General features: G+C 39.2%; 5 protein-coding genes across 7 annotated transcripts in view; 2 read left to right on the top strand and 3 right to left on the bottom strand.

Annotated features, from left to right (window-relative positions):
- LOC118418496 (cyclin-dependent kinase 10-like) overlaps window positions 1–2,746 on the bottom strand; it is a 6,909-nt gene extending 4,163 nt beyond the window's left edge. Inside the window, exons 1-6 of one of the 2 annotated variants that reach the window (XM_035824449.1) lie at window positions 2,408–2,746; window positions 2,155–2,227; window positions 1,908–1,979; window positions 1,118–1,305; window positions 600–720; window positions 36–165 (exon numbers count right to left, since the gene is read on the bottom strand). In XM_035824449.1, coding sequence (XP_035680342.1) covers window positions 36–165; window positions 600–720; window positions 1,118–1,305; window positions 1,908–1,979; window positions 2,155–2,227; window positions 2,408–2,548 — 725 coding nt within the window. In that variant the 5' untranslated portion in view covers window positions 2,549–2,746. The remainder of the gene's footprint in view (window positions 1–35; window positions 166–599; window positions 721–1,117; window positions 1,306–1,907; window positions 1,980–2,154; window positions 2,228–2,407) is intronic. The other variant, XM_035824448.1, reaches the window with a different exon arrangement.
- Window positions 2,747–2,856: 110 nt separating this feature from the next.
- LOC118418519 (NADH dehydrogenase [ubiquinone] iron-sulfur protein 3, mitochondrial-like) lies at window positions 2,857–12,150 on the top strand. Its single transcript, XM_035824496.1, has 7 exons — window positions 2,857–2,966; window positions 3,221–3,289; window positions 4,020–4,141; window positions 4,583–4,708; window positions 10,719–10,844; window positions 11,201–11,320; window positions 11,649–12,150. Exons 1-7 carry the CDS (start codon window positions 2,909–2,911, stop codon window positions 11,841–11,843), a joined length of 816 nt encoding a protein of 271 aa, XP_035680389.1. The 5' UTR covers window positions 2,857–2,908; the 3' UTR covers window positions 11,844–12,150.
- On the bottom strand, window positions 4,715–10,712 carry LOC118418483 (galactose-3-O-sulfotransferase 2-like). Of its 2 annotated transcripts, XM_035824429.1 has the most exons (6): window positions 9,249–10,712; window positions 8,041–8,363; window positions 6,382–6,614; window positions 5,883–6,161; window positions 5,402–5,578; window positions 4,715–5,298 (listed from the first exon to the last, which is right to left on the bottom strand). In XM_035824429.1, the coding sequence occupies exons 1-6, from the start codon at window positions 9,458–9,460 to the stop codon at window positions 5,095–5,097; spliced, it is 1,428 nt and encodes a 475-aa protein (XP_035680322.1). In that variant the 5' UTR covers window positions 9,461–10,712; the 3' UTR covers window positions 4,715–5,094. The 2 variants fall into 2 exon arrangements, with proteins under 2 accessions (XP_035680322.1, XP_035680321.1); XM_035824428.1 differs by lacking the exon at window positions 9,249–10,712 and having other exon boundaries at window positions 8,041–8,841.
- A 542-nt stretch (window positions 12,151–12,692) lies between the features above and the next one.
- Window positions 12,693–15,770, bottom strand: LOC118418481 (zinc finger protein 660-like). Its single transcript, XM_035824424.1, has 3 exons — window positions 15,590–15,770; window positions 14,884–15,012; window positions 12,693–14,555 (listed from the first exon to the last, which is right to left on the bottom strand). Exons 1-3 carry the CDS (start codon window positions 15,630–15,632, stop codon window positions 13,246–13,248), a joined length of 1,482 nt encoding a protein of 493 aa, XP_035680317.1. The 5' UTR covers window positions 15,633–15,770; the 3' UTR covers window positions 12,693–13,245.
- A 61-nt stretch (window positions 15,771–15,831) lies between these two features.
- LOC118418555 (probable phospholipid-transporting ATPase IIB) overlaps window positions 15,832–22,705 on the top strand; it is a 33,555-nt gene continuing 26,681 nt past the window's right edge. Inside the window, exons 1-10 of the mRNA XM_035824552.1 lie at window positions 15,832–16,040; window positions 18,418–18,582; window positions 18,944–19,094; window positions 19,272–19,385; window positions 20,178–20,286; window positions 20,820–20,930; window positions 21,228–21,322; window positions 21,494–21,574; window positions 21,826–21,975; window positions 22,465–22,554. Coding sequence (XP_035680445.1) covers window positions 15,958–16,040; window positions 18,418–18,582; window positions 18,944–19,094; window positions 19,272–19,385; window positions 20,178–20,286; window positions 20,820–20,930; window positions 21,228–21,322; window positions 21,494–21,574; window positions 21,826–21,975; window positions 22,465–22,554 — 1,149 coding nt within the window. The 5' untranslated portion in view covers window positions 15,832–15,957. The remainder of the gene's footprint in view (window positions 16,041–18,417; window positions 18,583–18,943; window positions 19,095–19,271; window positions 19,386–20,177; window positions 20,287–20,819; window positions 20,931–21,227; window positions 21,323–21,493; window positions 21,575–21,825; window positions 21,976–22,464; window positions 22,555–22,705) is intronic.

The following is a 22,705-nucleotide window of genomic DNA, read 5'->3' as shown; positions in this document are numbered from 1 at the left end:
GGCATGAACAATCTATGGTGCAGAGTGAAACCTACCACATGTCTACAGCTGTAGTTTGTGTCTTGGCCCCCAGCAGTAGCTCAGGTGACCTGTACCAGAGGGTCACAACTCTGGGGGTCATAGGCTTGGGTGGCAGTCCAAATGTTCTGGCAAGACCAAAGTCAGCTATAGACAATGGAATACAAGAACAACAGAACGTGTTACTTCCATTTTACATCTCATCCATTTTAGTATGCTGGTGAAAACTATTAATTTCATAGCAATGTTTAAGTATACCTGAGAAGACTGAAAACATGGTCCTACATTTATCAATTATGGGTAAGATAATTCTATGACAGTTATAGCTCATCTATATTTATAGCACTCACATTTCAACACAATGCAAGGTCCTCTGAACTTACATATTTAACTCAAATATATATAACACCTAATCCTTACCTTAAAAACAAAATTGTATACTACCGACAGCGTAGAATCTATCCATGCATCAGTGTGAAGATTTCCTAGTATGATGGATCATATCCTAAGAGAATAAAATACATTGTATTACACTCATTTAGCAGTAGCTTGTATCCTTTGATTCCCACCACCTGACTCACCAATCTTGATGCAGCCCTTGTCTGTCATGAGGAGGTTGGAAACCTTCAGGTCCCTGTGGATGATGAAGTTGTCATGGAGATATTCCAGCCCATTGAACACCTGCAGCATGATGCACTTCACCTGAAGTACCAAGGACAGAACACCCTTCTTTTTAAACATCAAATTAATGGACGGTGGTTTTAAATTGCAAATATTTTCATATATTTCTTGCAGTTGAAACCACCATATATAAGTATCATGTTTGTAAATACAATGGATTTAGGTTACCCTGCAGATAAAGGTGAACTAGAATTAATCCTATGGCAGCTTCCATTGAACTTCAAATCACAAGACTTTCCATTATATTAGTTATAGCCTGGTATACAAACCTGGTATCCATAGCTGCCAAGTCTTTTGTTGTTTTCCACAAATAAGACAAAGAGACTCAGTGGCAGTAATACTTATAGGTTTGGATACTAGACTACTTCCATTGCAAGAAACTATGAGTAGTGCTCTGATCAGATTGGTCCACACAGACCTGTGCCTCTGAGAATGGGGTGTCCATATTATCTAACAGGCTGGCCAGGTCCTGTTCACAGTACTCCATGACCAGGAAGATGCTTTCTAGACTCTTGGTCCCCACCACTACTTCCTTCAGGTCAACAATGTTCCTGTGGGTCACATTCAGCAGCAGTGTGATCTCACGTAGCCCACTGATGGGCAGTCCTGGGGAAGAGGGGGATGTAAACGATACATTTCATTTGATAGTGGAAAGTACAGAATTTGCATATTCAGGCCTTTCATTTGACCAAGGAGGTCCAAACCTCCTTCATTTGACATCATCTGCGCCATGTTTGTCAGCATACTTCTGTTAAGCATACAAAGATGCTAATGCTTTATTCAATTACCCGCCAACATGGCCGTCACAGGATTCAAATTATGATTAGTATGACGTCAATGTAAAGCCTGTATAGTCTCTGCACATGGTCCATCTCATCATCTTATTTACTGTTTAGCTCACAATACATTGGATTACTTAGTACTGTCAGCTACATAATGATCAATGCTAGTAAGTACAAACAAAACAAAGGGTCTAGAATGGGGATGGATGCATATACATGTGTGTAGTCTCTTCACATTGTCCATCTCATCTGCTTAGCCCACAATGCATTAGATAACTAGTACTAGCAATTGCATAATGATCAATGTACAAACAAACAGGGATGGATATGGACATGTGCAAAGAATAGTAATGTTGCAATACATAAATTAGTTTCACAAATACGTGTCCAGGTTTATACAGTTGAGGTAGACGGATGCAGATTTACCATCCTTCTCCCGATCCATCCTCATCTTCTTAAGAGCAACAATCTCTCCGGACCGTGTGTCCCTGGCTCGATCTGGAACATTGGAAGATTAACATTACTCTTTAATCAATCTGATGTATCGTAAATGTAAATTTGAAAAAGCAAACATGTGACTGTAGACTGACATTTCAGATTATATTTTTGATACAATCTAGACATTCAAAGGGAAAGAAACACAAATAACATAGCAAAGATGTATCATACTTACAAACTATGCCATAGGTGCCCTCGCCGAGTCTGTTGAGTTTCTCAAACTCTTGAACACTCCGACATTTACCAATCTGATGAGGGGGATGCAAATAACATAGTTAACCAATTTAATCAAAATTAGTTTTAAAACTATGGCATTAGTATCTGTAACTTTTATCATACAAAGTTTATACCATAGTGCAATAGTGGCTAAAACTAACAGTTCACTAAGTAACGATCATGCTAAACCTTCTGCAAATGTTGAAACCAACCCTGTCTTTCTCTGGAATGTCCATAAACTTGCCAGTGGAAAGGGACAGCAACTGTAGCTTCTCTCTCTCCTGCCCCCCTCCCCTCTCCGTTGCAGTCGACGTCGAGCTCGCAGAAGACAACCGTCTGTCTTTTTCAGACATGGTCTTCAGTAACAAATTTCTTCCTCTGCCAAAATGCACTTAAGGGGAAGATATAAGCAGATAAAACCAGTGATCAGCCATACGACATCGGTTTTAGTGGGGAGCTGCTAGCAGACGACCACTTTGTTTTTTGCCGAAGACAACCTTTGACCTCTTGATCTGGTGCGAATCAAAATTATATTCACCTTGACTAGTCCACCTTGAACGAAAGTTTTAAGATTCATTTTACAGTATTTCCTGTTATAATTTTGCCACGAATCTATGTTATTTTCTAAAATGCGAAATAAATCATCACAATTTTGTTATCACGTGATAGATATCAACCAATCGCAGCCGTCTTGTTCACCAGTGCTAACCAAAATGGCGGCCTGTTTGGGAAGGTTACTGCACTCGTCTGGAAATTTGCTACGAAATGGGGGTGAGGATTCGCTGTAGTGTGTTTTATTAAGCATTTGATAAATCTAAGAAACTCTATGGATTGCTAGCGTACTAAATTGGGAACGCATTGTCTTTGTTAGTCTGTTGTGTTAGCTTTGAATGGGGTGAGGTCACCGGCACAGAACATGTTATAGTATACAAAGTTCTTGAACGCCATCCGTCGTAACATAATTTTATCTTCAGCAAATCGTACCTGCTCTTGTGGAAAATGACATGCTGTTTTTTCTTCTCCAGCTCATTTAAAGCGTCAGGCTCTCCATACTAGTGCGAGAGTGCTTTGTTCCAATGCGTCAGGTGGACTGAGTAAGTCATGTTACATAAGTATCTCAACCAAGCAGGTGTTGCAAGGCAAAATTTTGCACGTTTCAAAATTTTGTGGAATGGGAGCTTTAATACATACTAGTAGCCAGCTGCATACCATGAGATACACTACTAATGTGTGCGTTGTTATTTAGGGAATGGCATGTTCTCAGAAAGGTACTAAGTACCAGTGTTGTTTTGGTAACGAAAGTACTTTTTCTAAAGTTAAGAATATTATACATTTTGTAAAGTGCACGTTACAACAAGGAGCTTTTCTAAAGCTCCTTTGTTACAAGTCCTATTGACTGTACAATGTATAAATGAATTAATGAATGGTTTATTATCATCAATATTAAGACCGGCTTATTTTAAAATGTACAATGTATGAATTGTTTATTATGATCTTAATGATCAGTTTATTATGATCATGATTCAATATGAATGAAAAAATGGTTTATTACACACATGATCATTGTGATCAGCTCAGGAAGGCACATGTTTATCACAGCCACAGGCTGAATAACATACTTTTCACAAATCAAAGGATATTTGAAAATTATCATTCATACAATTTAACCATCTTTTTCTATATAGGTATTCTAAAATCATAGTTAATGCAATTAATGTGTACATGAATACAAATGTGAAAAGTTGAAAGTTAGGAAAGTTCTCTGGTCTTCTTTTACCATTGTTGAGAGTTTGTAAAGGATTTTCTTCATTGCATGTATCCCAGCTACCATACGGCCCCAGGATGAAGTGATGAGAAACCAGCTGACAGTGTTTGGGGAGTATGTGGCCGAATGTCTCCCCAAGTACGTGCAGACAGTCCAGGTTACCAGCCAAAATGAACTCGAGGTACAAATGTATCATATTTGCTTATCTTAAATGTCATACCTAACCTACAGAAGTCTAATATCAGCTCAATATTTTAACACACAAGTAAGCCAAGGGCAATTGAAAAGTGGTTACAAAATCTTTAAATGTTACTTTGGATACTTTTACATTTTGTATTTCTATTGTATTCATTAACACTGATACAGTGTGTATGTCGTAGAGTAGCACAATGCAAACTTAACATATCATTGAAATGGACTTAACAATGATGATCCAGATATTATGCAATATCTCTAGAAGTAAATATACATTTACATGTATCTTAGTAACCATTAGAGAAAGGATGTACCTCCAGCTTACATGTATAACACATAAACTTTGATAAAGGAAAATTCTTGATTTCTCTCTGCATTAAAGCATAGTTAGCATGTGTTCTAACCTATCCAACTTGTGTCTTGCCAGGTGTTGATCTCACCAGAGGGAGTGGTTCCTGTCCTGTCCTTCCTGAAGGACCACCACAATGCCCAGTTCAAGTCCCTGGCTGACATTGCATGTGTGGACATGCCCACCAAGCCATACAGATTTGAGGTACATGAAATACACTTGCCCATGTCTTTATTCAGTTTTTGAATAGTGCGTATTAGGGGTGGGTACCGGTACCAAACCATTTTTTTCTTGTTGAACCAGTCTGCAAACACTGGACCTGGAAAATTCAGTGGACCAGATTTTTGACCGATTAGAAAATGAACAGATTGGCAGGCGTTCACATGTTCAGTGTCTTACCGGTCCAATTAAATAACAAGAGCTTAAACTTGGTCTCAAGATGACCACATTTTTAGTCCACCTCGAAATTTTCAGTTTTCATAGACACATGTCAAAGATCCAGAGTTGAGGACGCAAGTTGTAACAAACAATCAGGTGCAGATCCAGGGCTGGACCTAATCCTCTTGACCTGATCCGGACCTGTACCCGAATCATCTGTACTGGTACTTACCCACAGCACGTATCTTATGAGTATGCATACCTACAATACCAGCTGCATGGGCATCTTGTATGTTTTTGAACGTGGGAAATCCTTTGTGTTTGAGCAATACGTTGATAACCGTGTCCATGACACTGTGGTCTAATTCCTTTCTGGTAATTCTGTACCCCCGCATCACTTCATCAAGTCTGCGAACCTAGAAAGCAAATTTATATATGAAGCGAAAGAAAAGTGTAAATTGGCATGGAATTGCAATATTCTGATATGGATGATATATAATTGCATTTTTTTATACTCACCCTTTTTGAGTATATGTATGAACAGTATGTGTAGTCCACGTCAAACTCAGGACTCCATCTGGATTCTTTGACAGTCAGTGTTTCATTTTTGTGTGTATTCATCATTTCCGTGCAATGATGACTCACTTCCACCCTGATGCGTCTAAAGTATTGGAGCTCATCAAAAAAGTCTGGACCCTATAAATGATAATAGAGGGGAAATTTTGGTTTTAATATTAGGCAAATACTTCTTCAGGCTGGTGTAACTAACAGTTCAAGCATTCTGTAGTATTGCTGATGAGTCCCAGACTTGAATCACAGCTGTTGGTGTTTTGTGTGTAGTTGGTTTAAGTCAAGTCAAAAGTCATATCTTGTGTGATGTCTGAAATCTGTTCAAAATTCACAGTCTGGCTCTTCTATATCATAAAGAATTGGCTTATGAAGATGGAGAACCTTTGAAGTTTGATGCATGTCAGCACAACGGCACGAAAATTACCATTACCTGAGCAGCAATCTTTCTCCAAAGCGACTTGTTGAAAGTGTCATACAACATGTAATCCACTGCACTCCAACGACGGTGATTATCCAGTTCTTCTGGTGTTGCTTCATACCTCTTGAAAGCGTAGTAGCGCTTATTTTCAATTCTCAAGAAATAGACAACGTCCCTAATCTCCCAGCACATCAAACGCCTCAGCATAACAACTGATTCATCCAAGTGCTCTAATATCATCACAAGGGTAAACTCTTTGTCCAGTTGAGTGATGTAGATGCTAGCTTCTTCCTGAATGTTGTTCAAGAAAAGAAATAAACAGTTGCTAAAAGCAGAAGCTGAAAAGTACCTGCTCAAATTTTACCATCAACAATCATAAATGATCAGATCCAATGTATTAATGTATGTTAATTAACTACATGTACCATCTATTCTTGAAATGTCAAGGACATTTGATGAAATATAGATAATACTGTTAATTTTAAAACAAAAATTAGTGATCATTCCTTACCTCTTTGTCTGCCTTTTCAGCTGGCCACCCCAGGTCAAAGCTCAAGGGGTTTCTGGTACCGTCCCAAGTCACATTTACGTGGTCGAAAAAAACTTCAGACTTGTTCCTATACCTCCAGGGGTCTTTCAGGAAGGTTTTTACAGCATCTTTAGAATCCTCAATGCCTAGGATCATGGGAAGGTGGTAGTAATTCATCTGGGACTTCAGATGATGGAAAGGGTCTCTAATGATAGCTGAAGGATAAAGCAAATAACATAGGTAAATAAAACAGTATCATTTTCAAAGGAACTTTCCTCATTAACAAATCTGTCTGTAGTAGTAGTATGTAATGTTATTTCATGGGTAATAGCCCCTGCTTTCTTAGGCAAGCACAAGTCTCTCCTTAAGGTAGGATTTCAGGGTGGCTGAGGAGTTTTGGGGGTGTTTTTGGTCTTCTAAAATTACCATCTTAGATAATGTATGGACCTTGATTTTTTCTAAGGTAGTACCCTAACGCATAAAGATAATTTATGCAAATTGCTATGATGTCACAATGACGTCATCAACTACTTTTAGGCCACGCCCATTTTTAGAAAAAAAAGCCTAAAAAGCCTAAATTTTGACTTGTATTTTGTCTGTTATTATTGAAACTTTTCAGAAATGTGCATAATAGTGATTTGAATAGATCTGGGCGTGGATTTTATCATACCTTGTCATGCTGATTTTTTATTAATTTTTTTCCTGAAATCTTAATTACCCCTTATGCTAACAGCATTTGGGAGCACTAAATAACATTGTTTTGCGTCGGGAGCGCACGAAGTTTTTCCTTACAGGGTAAATTTCATAATAAAACTAATTTTACACATTTTCGATGAACAGTTTTTCAAAAATTAGGCCGTAAAAATCAAGTTGTTGTGGTAGTAGTGACGTAATCCACTTTTACAGGTTGTAAAAAGACCAAAGTGATGTTGAGTGTTTGAGGTCAAATTTGAATTCAGCATGTGCTAAAACCCCTGTATACTAATTTTTTTTCTTGTATCTTCAAGGATAGGGAAAATATGGTGATTTTGCATATTTAATTAGTGGACTCTGATTTTATTACCCCTGGAACTCAATTATTCAGGATTATTCATCATTTCTGAACTAGATGTATAAATTTCAGGACAATAATTCAAATGAACATATTATAAAACCCCTGTCCACCAATTTTTTTCCTTGTATCTTGTATGAGTACGGAGATATTGTAATCTTGCATATTTAATTAGCTGATCAAGAGAAATTATGCATAATTTTCAGGCCTTTCAATGGCCATAACTCTCTAACGGTATGTCCGATTTTGTTGAAATAAAACCATTCTATTTGTTTTACTAAGACCTATCCAATGATATCAAGTTTTAAAAGTTATGATGAGTTTGAAATTTTTGCGTAATTTTAGACAGCTACTTTGACCTTGAATTTTGACAGACAAAAAGGAACATTTGATGGGAAAGTATGTTAGATTATGAAAATAGAATTACATAGAAAATAACATTGATAGTAAATTTTTTGGAAAATATCATTTTGAAATTTTGCTCAGCCACCCTGAGATACTACCTTAAAGCCTGTACTTGTGTCTGTAAAATTAATGCAGAATACTAGTACTTACAGAATTGGGGGAAAAGGTTGCACATTGTCACTTACATATGTAAGGTGTTTCAGGTGGAAACTTTGTTAGGAGCCATGTTTTGTTGTACACAAAATGGTGCATCAGTGCATCGTATGTCCCATCAGGGGTATGGATGTAGTCCGCTTCTTCAGGAGGGAACGGCCAACTGAGTGGACCTTGGCTCACAGGCATCAGCACCTCCAGTTTGTTATAGATTGCATACCTCTGGAAGATGTTAATGGTAGTGCATGTGCCTGTCTTGTGGGTCTTTATGAAGACAAATTTCTTTTGTGGGATACAAAACCTGGAGGTAGTGACCTCCTCCTGTCTTGTACTCATTCTCAACTGTTGTTCCTCTCTGCAAGAAAAGGAGTAGAACACATATTGATATGCACATAGATAAAAAGAATATTCATTTATGTATACGGTGACATGCTCAAAGTTTGAAAAGCATACCGTACGTGTCCATGTGCCAGTAGTATTACTACGTACTCTTTGCAATTGAAAACGAATTGTGCTATTTTTAGCTGGATCCAGTCTGTTTACTCCCTGGGCAGTGAACTGTGATAAGTTGATGAACATGTTGCAAAATTCCCTTCAGGCAAATGACTTGACTTTAATATTTTACAAGCTGTTACAGAAATGGAACCTTTTTAAAAGATCCTTTCCATCCCCTGTAGATAAAATTTTACTGGCTCCCAAGAACATTTATAACTGGGCAGAATTTAATTAATTTTGTATTTCTGTACATTTTTATTTGCAACAAGGAAATCATCTCATTTTACATTTAGAAAATCACTTTAAAGCATGTTATAATGTTGTCCCTACTTGTAAGACTGATAATGTAAGGTATTAGAACAGTTCCTGCTTTCATAATCTATACATTGTGTGGATGTCTTGTGCTTGTAGGAAACTAGATGAATCTTCATCTTACTACATGTCTGACAAGCTTCTAAGGCTGGTCAGTTTTGCGAGCCGCTGGAAGCATGATTTAGCCAGGCTAGTGAACCAATATCTACCTATATGAATGGAAATCGCATGAATCGCACCCATGGAAAAGTCATACTGACCGGGTCAGGCAAGTACGGTTGGATGTGCACTTCCCTGGGGGATCGGGCCAATGGACTCATCTGACCCTATGTTAAGCTTCCATTTATGAATCAAATCACAGCACTTGTCACCTAAAAGTACAACAAGGTACGGATTTAATCCAGCTAAATCAGGCTCTGTGATTTCTACTCACCTGTGGATCATGTTGCTTACGCCAGCCTGTAGAGTATCAGGCTGTGTCGATGTGTAGCCTTGAGAGAATGTACTTGGCTGATATAATTGGTGAACCATGATTAGTAGAAGTGACAACATGGTACCTCCCACCACAAGTCCACCGGAAAACGCTTTTCTCAAGAGCATAGCTGATGTTTCCTCTATTCTGTAACAGTAAAGAATTGACATCATAAACAGCTGTATCTTATCAATGACAGCAATGAAGAGGAGTCAAAAATGAAAAATCAAACTTACAGCTTCTTGGTGACCGGAAATGTGACCTGCCTTTCAGGCTTTCAATAATTATTTTTAGAGAATGAAGGGATCCACCCAGTTGAAAACAGTCATAACTGGTGACCCTGCATTGATCCACCATGACCTCCAACAGCATATACTCAGCAAAACTTTGAGTCTGAAAATGGCAAGTGTTCTTCATCCACAGATGGTGATTCTATTCTTTTCTCATATTTTCGGCACGAGGCATGGCGTAGAAGACAGCTTGGATAGAATAGCTATCACTCAGTATCACCCAATGCGTGGGGTGAATTCACATGAAGCAAAAGGGTGTTGAATACCAAAGTTAGCATCATTGTCTGTAATTTATTTTATCTATGCCATATCTAGAAGTCAGACGTCAAACTATTGTCTCACACAACTGTTTGAAAGATGTTGTTGTTTATAAAACCAAGACTGAATTTGTTACTGTAATACATTATCATAACCATATGGTACATTACTGCAAGTATCATTGAAAGTAAATACAGCTGCACAGTATTGTATCCCTTAAACCAACTCAAACAACAACACTGGTGCCTCTGGCTATTTCAGCCTGACGTCATAACAAAGGCACTATATATAGCCTTCAGTATGTTGACTTGTTGTTTATCCCAGGCCAAAGTTGATTTGCTATAACAAACTAATAGACCAACAGCACATAAACAAAACCCTATAAACACATGAATGTAACCATGTCTGGCACAAGTTACATGTGTTCTATAACCTTAGGATACTCCCTGCATTGTTAAGCCTGATTAGAACACACTGCCCAGCATCTGATTTCGATGCCATATGCCCAATATGCTTCTTATGCCCATCACATTTGGCGAAAATCGATCGGACGACGATTCTGCTGCAATCTCCCGAGCCTCGCTTACAATAATAACTTTATTGCACAACAATTGTACAAGGTACAATGTATGGCTTGTATGTGACACGGGCGGTTTTCAGTTGAAAAATACGTGCAACTCTCTGTCGATCTTAAATATGGCTGATCTTTCATCCATACGCCCAAAGATTGTGGATTAGGTGACAAGGGTATTACTGGTATAAAAAAGTTCTTTACCTTGATGCTTTAGAGTATATAACAGAATGATGTATGTAACCTTTTTTGAATGATTTGTTGTGTGTGCATGATGTAGTTATCACTCACTGAGTTTTCTGTACCCTCCAGCTGGTGTACATGCTCATGTCCCTCACCTACAACTCCCGCATCCGGGTCCGCACCTACACCGACGAGATCACCCCCATCGAGTCCTGCTACTCGGTCTTCAAGGCAGCTGATTGGTACGAAAGAGAGGTGAGAACTATTGATAGTCTTGCAGCCTCAAAGCACATGTTCTCTGACCCGAAAAAAAAAAGAATAAAGAGTCTTTTATAGTTAATCTGAGAGTAGCCTGATTAAGTCTCTCTAAGTTATAGCAGTACTCCCAATGTTCAACTGGGGAGGGGCAGTTATAGGCCTGGTCAGCAGATTTTGTGTTACACAGGCTAATCTGAGTGGCCAATTTGTGTGGCCTAGCCATGCTTCAAGATCTGATGTACAGTCTTGGTGAAATCTAGATGGAACCAAAAGCAAAATTCACTTTTACAGGAGTTACTGTTACATGCCATCCTGTAGCACGTGTTTGATGTGATGATTTGTGTTATACCAAGGCATGGGACATGTACGGGGTGTACTTCTCCAACCACCCTGATCTGCGGCGGATTCTCACAGACTACGGGTTTGAGGGCCATCCATTCAGGAAGGACTTTCCTCTCAGCGGTTATGTAGAGGTAAAAAGAACTTGGTTACACTCCATAACTTGGAAGTTGTATGTATTTTGTTTGCAGAGTCTATAATTTCTATGGTCTTAAAAATATCTTTGCATACTTTCTTGTTGAATCAGTTTTTAATTATTTCCACAGGGTGAATTCTCATGAATCTCAGATCAATATCATGTGCATTTTGGTAAATCATCGACCTCAGAGTATTCACATGTAATGTGTACCCTTTTCTGTTCTGGTTAACATACTTATGTAAACATCCTGAAATATTCTTTTCTGTGATTTTTGTGACGTTGGAAATCGGGAACGACTCTCACAAACATGTCTCTGCCCACAGATAAGGTATGACAATGAGCTGAAGCGGATTGTCCAGGAGCCAGTGGAGCTAGCACAGGAGTTCCGCAAGTTTGACCTGTCCAGCACCTGGGAGACGTTTCCAGCACACAGGCAGGGCTCCAAACCGCTCATGGACACCCAGGGCAGGGGCCACGAGGCACCGCTAGAAGAAAATCCCACAGAGGAAAAGAAATAATGACAAGTGCATACACATACTTTAAACACAACTATAGTGTGAGCAAAATTTTACCATGTTGAGTACCTACTCTCTGATGTGTGTGGATACTTGCTTAAACAGTGCTTCAACTTGCGTCTAAATGTGATGAGGAGCAAAATTTTGGACAGAAATTTTCAAAGGGATATACTATTATGTCTAAATATCTGTACCTGCAAAAGGAACTACACATACAAGTTTCCCGATCCAACCAAGCAGTGACACATGTAACTTTGTAGTTGGATCTATCACACTTAGAAGACATGTAAATAAAGGTGCTCAGAGAGACTTGGATTTGTATGTCATTCTTTTCTTGGAGTTGATGCCTTCAAGACATTCTTAACATTGACAAACAAGCAGTCCGTTATTTTTGTGATCAATGATACCTGATGAATATTACTCCTTAGACTAGTGAAATGTTTTCGAGGGAGTACAGAAGCTTTATACCACATCAGAAGGCATTCAGGCAAAGCAATCAATCAACATGCTGGACAGAAAGGTGGATGAGAAACAGAGCAAACTGTAATTGGTCACTCAGTAAAGTACAGGATATAGAAAGTACCATAAGCAAAATGTTTTGATGCAGTCAAAAAGGGCTGTTGCATGCCTGAAAATTATATTTATTTGAATCAACAAATATTTATACTACCACAATATGAAAACACCAAAGCCCAAAATACAGGGATCAAGGAGTTTTCACTCAACAATTGATCGTACAGAACCATCTATTACTATAGTATTAGACAGTTAGTTATTGCTTATTACATAATCATAATGTACTACATGACAAAAACCTAGCTGCCACAATAAGAAAACGACAACACAAATGTGTCAAGGCTATTTATCAGTTTATTCCCCGTGTTAAGTTTGCTAACACACTCATTGGTTAAACCATAAACCTATTCATAAGTAATCTGGCCATTTATTTCAATTACAATTGAACTTAGAATGCTTCTTTGGATGTGGCTGAAGTTTTGGTACTATAATTACCAAAAATCTTTGTCAGCCTTTCCAAATTTAACTGGCACACCCAGTACAAAGACTAACGATGAATTTATTCTGAACTGAACATTATCTTAATGACTCATGGCATTTCTATCAGAACATGATAGGCAGGGACCCTAACAATGTTAGCACACTTTTTTACTAGTACTTAAACTTCAAATAATCTTTATCATGCCCAATCATTTTTGTCAAGCTAAAAAATTTCAGGGAATAGTTAGTTTATTGTTCATCTAATACAAATTATATGTACTCTATATACCCATAGAGTCATATTGAAGTATCATACTCAGAGATACTAGCATTCCATCCCAGATTATCAGTGAAAAACACTCACTTTACAACAAATTATTACTGTCTGATGTGATGCCAACAGCTCAAACTACTGGCCATACAAGTTTTGTGGGTCATGAGCACTAGTGGTGAAAATAGTCCTGGTGTCCTGTGAGGAGATGAGTGTTTGGTAAGAGATGTTCAGAGCAGACAAGTCAGCGGCTTCGTATGTCAGGGCGTTTCCCTGGCTGTCCGTGGCCACCACCACCTGCTGCAGGTGCCCGGGGAGCGGGGGTAACGTCAGGTCAGGCTGCACCACCTGCGTGGTGATGGTCTGTTTCTCGTGCCGAGGCTGGGGGCGGCTCTTGGACAGCTGGACGCCGTGCATCTTGGTCTCATGGCGCTGCAGGTGGTGCTTGTGTCGGAACACGTAGCCGCAGACGCTGCACTTGAAGCGGCCCTGGGTGGTGTGGCCGCGGATGTGCGCCTTACACATCGTTTCACTCTTGAACCTCCACGTGCAGCCCTGGATGGTACACGCGTAGGGCCGATCGCGGGAATGTACGCGCATGTGCTTGTTGAGTGTGGACTTGTCTGTGTACGCACTTCCACAGATGTCACACAGTACACTACCCTGGGAGTGCACCTGCCTGTGGGCATGGATAGCAGCATTAACTGTGGAGGTGAAGTCGCACTGGATGCATTTAAAGATCTTCTCTTTATGGACCTTCCTGTGTACGGTGAGTCTTGTGCGAGACTTGAAAGCTTTCCCACAAGTGTCACACAGGAAGTTCCTCTCTGTCCTGTGTGTTTCTAGGTGGATACGTAATGATCTACTGCGGTGAAACATTTTGTTACATTTCACACAAGGGAACTGTCCCTCTGCATTGGGCTTGGGACCCCCCGTTCTCCGCCTCCTGGACTTCTTAGTTCTCTTTGTGGACTCCTTGCTGGACTGGTTATATGCAGACAGGCTGGTGACTTTAGCATTTTTGCTGTTGACAACTTCTTTAGGCTGAACATTCTGGTCTCCATTCAGCACATCCTGGTGCCTGTCTTGCATGTGAAGCACGATAGCTGACTTGGAGAACCCCTTAAAGTCACAATAGAGGCACTTGAAGGCTATTTTACCATACTCAAATGTTGACCCTTTTATAGTCTCTGTGATCAGGACGAAATTGAAATCACCCTTCTGTTCCTGTGTGGGTTCCTGAAGCACCTCTGCCACGTTGTTTCTCTCATCCTTCATTTGACTTTCAATGGGCTGGTTTACCACGATTCCATTGTTTGGAACCAGCTGAGGTTCTTCTAGTATAACAGGCACCCTGTGCTTGCTCTTGTAGTGGTCCAGAAGGACTGCAATGTGGCTGAATGTTTTCTTGCAAAGCTCACATCGATGGACACCTGTAGCTGTAGGGTCTGAAAGAAAGAATAACATCAAAGATTCATAAAGCAGATAATAAAATGCAGATATTTTTTGGCTATCAATTAGTCTATGTAAGAAATGATTTGGCCTTCAATTGAATTCAAATATTGCTCCTAAGTTAAAATTCAACCAACATTCCAACAACATGTATCAGTTACAAATGTTTTGCGACATAACCCTTCTAAGTCTCAGTGATTCAAAAGGGTACTGAACCTCAATCTTTATTTCTGCTTTATTGTGACAATACTTGCCACAATCTGTGACAAAGAATCAAGCCAAAAATTGTATCGTGTAACATAACATGTAAAGCTGTTGACTTACGCTCTGCTCTGTGTGCCAAGTAGTCACTGACATCGTTCCATTGCCTGTGGCAGACCCCACATATCAGGATGTCATCATTGCCGATCACAATGGCTGTGGTGGCTCCTGTGTCTGCCAGAGCTGTGATATCTGTGTTGTTACAGGAGTAAGAAATAAGCTGGTATATCATTGCATTTGATTCTATGCGAATAATCTTAATTTCCTCTGCTCTGAGTTTGAATCAATTTGTGTGTTGGTAAAACTGCATTGTTATGTTGTAGATTTTCACAGCACTGAAAATGGCATGCTGTAGCCCAGCAAACCAGTTAAACTTAAACCAGTCTGCTATGATTTCTCGGTGGAAAAGCCACACTTTCCAGTTCCAAGCTAAATTTTGGAGCTGGTGATAGTAGGTCCCGGAAACAGTACATAAACTATATAATTATGTATAAAGCCAAGTTGTAAGTTACTTATGCAAAAATATTATACAGTTTTAACTTAAGATTGGCACTGAAAAGCGTTTGGGAGACTTCTAAATGCAGAATACGTCTAGAGTCTACTTACATCTATCACCTTGAGCATAATAATCTATATAAAATACCGTGGTGGTGCAAACACTCTGATACACAATAAATTTAATAAATTTTATGTGGTCGCCCCCCTCCCACGCATGCAATCAGATTTTAGCACCACCGGACCTGAGGCCAAGCAAGGAGTAGTAACGCACCTATCTCTCTGGTTATGATCTCGGGTTGATGAACAGCCGCCATAGCTCCTCACCAATCCCTAGGAGCTGAGAAAAGAACAAGTTTTGACAGAATATTCGGTAGGAAATCTCCGTACGTCTGGGCGCGTTTGGCGGCGCAAATCCAACATGGCTTCTTGACCTTAGACTGCCCTGGGAACGGGAACTAAAAAATACTGAAACTTTCAACAGTTTTTTTTTTTACAAATCTCTCCATCGCGCCTCTCCATCAAGATTAACACATAGAATTGGTCTGTACGTGTTTTTTCATCAAGATTATTTTAGGGAAATCCCTTATCTGCTGGAATCTTAGTAGCTTTCCTTGTAACCTTTGACCCCGTCGTGGTCAGATGAGAACAAAAATGGCGACAGGTGAAAACATCCCTCTGCGGTCTGTTGAATATAGAAAGGGAAAGGGTCTGAAATATAGCAGGTGAGTGCGATCAATTACGACATAACTGACATAAGAAAACACTGACACTTCTGTATAAATTCCGAGAGCCACAGTGACATTTGTGGCCTGCAGTTTCTATGAGCATCGGAACTAAATGCGGAATACCAAGACAGCTGTACTAAAATTGATCCCGTTACGTTCATGATCAGGATGACATAATCTGTACTTAAATTCTGATATCCAAAATGCTAATGCGCTTATCGCAACGTCTGTAATATAGTTTTCGCGATCCATTTCAGATTAACAATGTTTCTTTTTTTGTCAGCAAGTTCTAACAAAAGATATGGTTTTGAGATCGATCTTGAGTCGAGACCACCCGTGATGACATCATCATCACATGCTATCAGAGTCAGACGACTGAAATTTACCTGTTGAGAAGTTGTTATACCAAGGAGGATCTGTTCAAATTAAATACCACCCACTACCACTGTACTGAGTCCTTGCTTGTACATGTAGTTACAGAAAGAAAATGTGTGGGAAAATCAAATATAAATAGGAAAGGTCCTCATTTGAGCCCACTATTTGAGCCAAACAACATTTAGCTTGTTGTCGTGGAAGTTCATCTGTGTTGGTAGTGATCTTAGTAGAATGCCTAAACTTTCTTGCAACACTAATTACATGGGTCAAATTTTTTATGACCACTGCCGTCTTCTTCAGGATCAATACTGACCAATCACTTCAGAACGTAAACCCGGGCATTAATAATTAGCCGCATATGATCTTATTATTATTAACACATGATGTTGCAGATACGTGACGCCAGAAATTGGTCAAACGTGCCAGGAAGCAGTATAAAGGAGGACATTTAGTTTTACATCAGGGCACTCCAGCCATCACTGAACAGAGATGGTGGGCGTTTATATAAACTTCCTGGCACATTTGACCAAATGACAGCACACATCTGCCAGATCACGTTAATAAGATCACCTGTCCGTAACCCATGCGATTTTATATTCTGAAGTGATAAGTCATCAGTAGTGATCCTGAAGAAGGTGACCGTGGAAATTTAAAGTTTAACAAGCTTGTTAATTACTGTATGTATACTCCTGTACTATAGTACAGGAGTATACATATAGCTGTTTCTAGACCTGTTCCAATGCATTTTGTACTTGAGCTAAAATGTCTGTCTCACAAGACAATAACATGCTCCATATTTATACAGGACAACCAAGATAATACTGGTAATGATCACCAGCTTCAAGTATGTAATGTACAGCAAATGTCGGCACTTTTTTTCTTGAGAAGATTTTTTTCTTCATAGTACTAGTAGTACTTGTACGCGGTCTAGTGTAGTGTTACTTACAGTGATTAACTAGCAAGTTGTTTTTTTGTAAAGATGTAATATGATATGAGAAAGATGAATGGCAAGTTGCTGTGAAATTTATCAGCATTAAACAAACTTAAGTGTCAAACTGTGTCTGGAGGACATTTTTTCAAACTAATGTGACACCATCTTTTCAACAGTGTGACTAGGAAAAATTCTTCATGTTACAAGGTGGGAATCATGCCATAGTCTGTTTGAGTCTAGCTTCCCACTAACCACATTTTTGCATGAATGTAGTCTGGAATACATTCACTTTGTCCAGGTATGACCATGTTTTGAGGCATCTAGTAATAACTACCTGAGGTCAGATGTCACTCAAAGCAATATGATTGTGATACTTTCAGTCAGCATCAGTTGGTGTTGTGCCTGCTGGAGTTGCATGTATGATTTACAAATTGGATTAGGAAATATTTACATCATATCGTGCACAAAATCCACTTTATTTGTCCACTTTTCTTTTCACTGCCGGTTGCACTAACTCGAGTCTTTTGTCAAATCTTTTGTCACCTTGTCATTGATCAATGACTTATTCATGAAAGTCTTTGTTATGGTAGTGATATAATGACCCTGAGAGAATATATATAGAATCCCTCCACTATAGCTTGGCCATCCAATATCCCTATCATTCTAAACCTCTAACAAATCCTCAACTTAGATATTGTCAAGGCTTAGACATGGTATATAAAGTATCCGATCCATGACATTGCAGAAAGCTGTCAATATCTGATTACTACAGGTAATGCATGCTCGTGCATGTCTGGCTAAATGCCATTCGACTGTAGCACCGGCCCAGGCTAACATACTTATGAAATTCTCAATCAAAGAGCCCACAAAAACATAGAAGAAAATGTATCATCATACATATGTGGCTTAAAGTATGTATCTCTATGATAATGTTTTTTTAAGCAATGTACTGGAAGGTATTCTTGTCCATAACTAATATCACATTATCATTGATATGGAGGCTGTGTAGAAATTTCTACATGTATTTAGATCATGTTTTTTACTGTGAAACTATATTTTATGCAACAGGTTCAACTCAGAAGATGAGTCGTCCAGCATGGATGAGGTGCCACTGATGCTGTCAGAGGATGGGTTTGAGAGTGAGGACGGCGAGTCCCTGCTGTCCAGGAGCAGGCAACCCCAAAAGAAGGGCCTGTCTGCCTTTTCAGATGGTGTGAAAAATTGCTGGGACAGGTTGGTGAACTAGTTCTAAAGAAAGACTTAGTGATTTACACATTCAATATTTGATAAAGAATAAGTTCAATGAGAGATGAAAAAGAAAAAAGGACATAGGAGATGCAATTGGTAGATGAGAAGGAAAAAGAAGGACATGAAAATGGCAGATAAATTAGGTGATTTAAAAGAAAAGATTGCAGAGACATAGAAAATGTATAGGCTATGGGAGTGAAAAATACATGTACAAGTATGCACCAGTCATACCAAATCAGTCATACCTATCAATTTTTGAGGTAGATAGAAGTTAAGCTGAAGGAGGATATCACATTTTGAAACACAATTGATCTTGAAATCACACGGGTGCAATGCCCTTCCCTAGCTGCTGTGAGTGCCTGCTGTCCAGATGTCGGCGAAGGACAGAGCCCAAACCCAGAACTGTCTGGTTCAACCGAGCTGACAGGAATGAGGAGAGATATCCGCCAAACGTGATCAGGAACCAGAAGTTTAACATCATCACATTTGTGCCAGGGGTAAGATTTCTATAAAAAAAACCTTTCCAAGAAATAACAATCTTTGGAAGTCATGGTTTTCCTCTTATTTCCTCAAAAGTACTTACAATTGAGTCTTGTAGTTTGGCTGATACATACATGTTTGGCAAACATCTTACATACATGAAGAAGTTCTTTTTGTCTTTCTTCTGTTTGCAGGTACTCTATGACCAGTTTAAGTTCTTCCTGAACCTGTACTTCCTGGTTGTAGCTCTCTCCCAGTTCATTCCCGACCTGAAGATCGGCTACCTGTACACCTACTGGGCACCTCTGGTTTGTACATTATTCATCAAGATATTAATGAAGTAGAAAATAAAAGATTGCTTGAGATTGAGGCAAGGATAAGGAGATAGGTGAAAGTCTGAAAACATTTTTTACCAGAAGGGAGGTGAAAGCTTGTTCAAGAATGTCAACGGTAGAAATAGAAAACAAGAAATAAAATCTGCAAAAATTGTTAAACATGATATCCTTGCCAAGAGTTTTCAAAGATGATTTTTCTTGTTCCAACCCTAATGCTTCTGATGTGTACAGTAAAATGTATATATGAGTGAGTGGGAAGGTGAAAAAAGCTTGACAGGTCCTATTTAGGGTTCTACTTTGCTCATAGAAAACCACTACATATGTGAGTTGTTACTTAGATTTAGGAACTGTTTTTCTGTACATGTATTGATTTTTGCCTTATCTATACTGAAAAATTTACATGGCAATTTTCTGCTGTTAGAGCTGAGCATTCACCTGGCTGGATGCCATTTGTCTTAGTGCACATGAAGTATTTCACTGCTGTGCTCAGTTCTAGTGGTTTGCTTGCAGGGTTTTGTGCTATCTGTGACCATGTTTTCAGTTCTAGTGTTTTGTTTCCAGGGTTTTGTGCTGTCTGTGACCATGTGTTCAGCTCTAGTGGTTTGCTTGCAGGGTTTTGTGCTGTCTGTGACCATGTGTTCAGCTCTAGTGGTTTGTTTGCAGGGTTTTGTGCTGTCTGTGACCATGTGTTCAGTTCTAGTGTTCTGTTTCCAGGGCTTTGTGCTGTCAGTGACCATGTGTTCAGTTCTAGTGGTTTGTTTGCAGGGTTTTGTGCTGTCAGTGACCATGTGCCGAGAAGCTGTAGATGAGATAAACAGGTGGAGAAGAGACAGGGAGGTGAACTCACAGCAGTACAAGAAACTCACCAACAGAGGTCAGGAATAGTTATAACTCCCTTATAACAGTAATGCAGTCACAGTTGTCATATTCATGACATTTTGTAATGTTCTTATTACACCATGCTAGATAGAGATGCCTGGAGCGATATTATTAGTGGCACCTCGTATTATGAGGACGAACAGAACTGAACTGAAGTTATTACAGCAGAGAGAGATTGAATATGCAATGAGCATGACATTATACCCACTGTTTAATGTTTTAAAGTGAGGAGGCTAAATCTATTTTAAGTTATCTGGAAAAGAGACAGCAGTAGAGAATAACCAGAAGAGTCTTGTTCTAATGACTGGGGTCTGTCCTTGGTGCTGACAAACTGGTGGGATAGCCCAGTTGATAAATTGCTTTCTATTTGGTTCAAAACCTGGCTGTGACATACCAAGGACTTGAGAAATGGTACATACTGTATTCTGTGCTTGTACTAGTACTTAAGAGAAAGAGTTTGGCACATGTACACATGGAATAGCCCTCTGGTCCCTGTCCTTGGTGCTGACTTGGCTGTTATTGCTACAGGTGTTGTCCGTGTGAGCAGTGCAGATATCCAGGTGTCCGACTTGATCTATGTAGAGAAGAACCAGAGAGTTCCAGCTGATATGGTCTTTCTTAAGACTACAGAGAAAAATGGTAGGGAAAAATGGATGACTTTTGATACTTGTTAAGTTTCTGTAATGTAATCCTCAATGATTTTCAGTGCTCACAGTACATTCCTGTGCAAAGTATTATTACCTATAATTTTGCTTGTACAGGAATGATTTGTAAAAGCTTCTGATTTTGCTTGGAAGGATAACGAATTCACAATCTACAGAGAATGTGTGTAAATGAAAAACTGAGCTCCATTTAACCTGCATCACTTGAACTCTATATTCACCTTTAATGGATCTCAGCGTAACTTGACTGTACTGTCCACTGTGTGCTTTCCAGGTGCCTGTTTTATTCGCACTGACCAGTTGGATGGGGAGACAGACTGGAAGCTAAGGCTGGCCATTCCCAGCACACAGGCACTAGCTATAGACTCAGTAAGGCCAATTTTTCTACACGTTAGCCTCTATTAGCGTGCAAAATAAAAATCAAGATTCTGATGTTATCATCCGTAATGAGAAAACCATCTATTGAAGTAATATCAATCGTTTACTGCCAACTAAGCCAATATACATTTGTCAAATATAAACCTATTTATCCTTGTACAGGACCTGTTACATATAGAGGCCAATGTGTATGCAGAAAAGCCACAGAGGAACATTCACAGCTTCATTGGCAATTTCTCAAGGGTAAGTCCAGACATATTTCTAAATGCAGAGAGTAGTGTCAATAAACATTCTGTAGATATTACTTCTGTCAAAGCTATGTGTTAAAGTATTTGAGAAAACTCATGACCAGTCGTATGCTCTTTTCAATAAAAGGACTATTTGAGATTTCTCTTTGCTCAACTTTCCTACTGTGGAATCTGTTTGCTGAGTGGGAGTGGAGCGAAACCTCTGGTAACTGCTCTCTGACGACATGTATGAATTTCTGTGTCCAGAATGATGAAAATAAAGCTGAAGACTCGCTGAGTGTGGAGAACACCCTGTGGTCCAACACTGTGGTAGCCTCAGGGACGGCCCTGGGAGTGGTTATCTACACCGGAGCAGAGACTAGGAGTGTCATGAACACCTCTCATCCACCCTCCAAGGTTAGATTACTCGGAATCAACACTTGAATATGAAGCATACTGTAAGGTAGAAGATAGAACTAGTATGATGGTTTTTTTACATGTACCATAATGCATTCTTTATATTGTTTCTTTTAGACAGTTATTACAGGATTTACAAACAGTGCATTTGTAGGTTTGGGTTGGATCACTTGCTAACCAAACAATTTCAGAGACCTCAAACCTCCATGAAACATTTGGAGTAGTTTTTTATCTTTATTTTGTTTCATTGATTATGCAAGAAGGCTATACTCATTTTAGATGATGGTCCTTTCTGTCTACCCACAAACCAAATGTCATTACAATTTTGACTTCAAATATTTAGAAACACAGATGCACAGACCAACACACCCCAAGCTATACCTCAATTTTTGATGGATTTAGTAACAATGAATTTTGTTGTGTTGTTTATACATAGGTACTATACTGTATGCACTTATCAAGAACTGTGTTAAATTGTTCTGTCCCTAGGTGGGTTTGCTGGACCTGGAGATTAATCGGCTGACCAAAGTGCTGTTCTTTGCTGTTGTTGTGCTGTCCCTGGTGATGATGATACTCAAGGTCGGTCCACTCATGCTGTTTTGTCTATCTGCAGTATCCCGATGCCTTGTTTATAAAACTCTAAATCATTTTGATTGAAAACTACCTCCTTGGCAAATATGTAACGTCTTTACGTCTGGTTCAACTTTTTGGATGTCTTGCAAAAAGGTTG

Source organism: Branchiostoma floridae, chromosome 6, assembly GCF_000003815.2.
Source record: "Branchiostoma floridae strain S238N-H82 chromosome 6, Bfl_VNyyK, whole genome shotgun sequence".
Taxonomy (NCBI): Eukaryota; Metazoa; Chordata; class Leptocardii; order Amphioxiformes; family Branchiostomatidae; genus Branchiostoma; species Branchiostoma floridae.
This window is presented reverse-complemented; position numbering and strand designations above follow the sequence as displayed.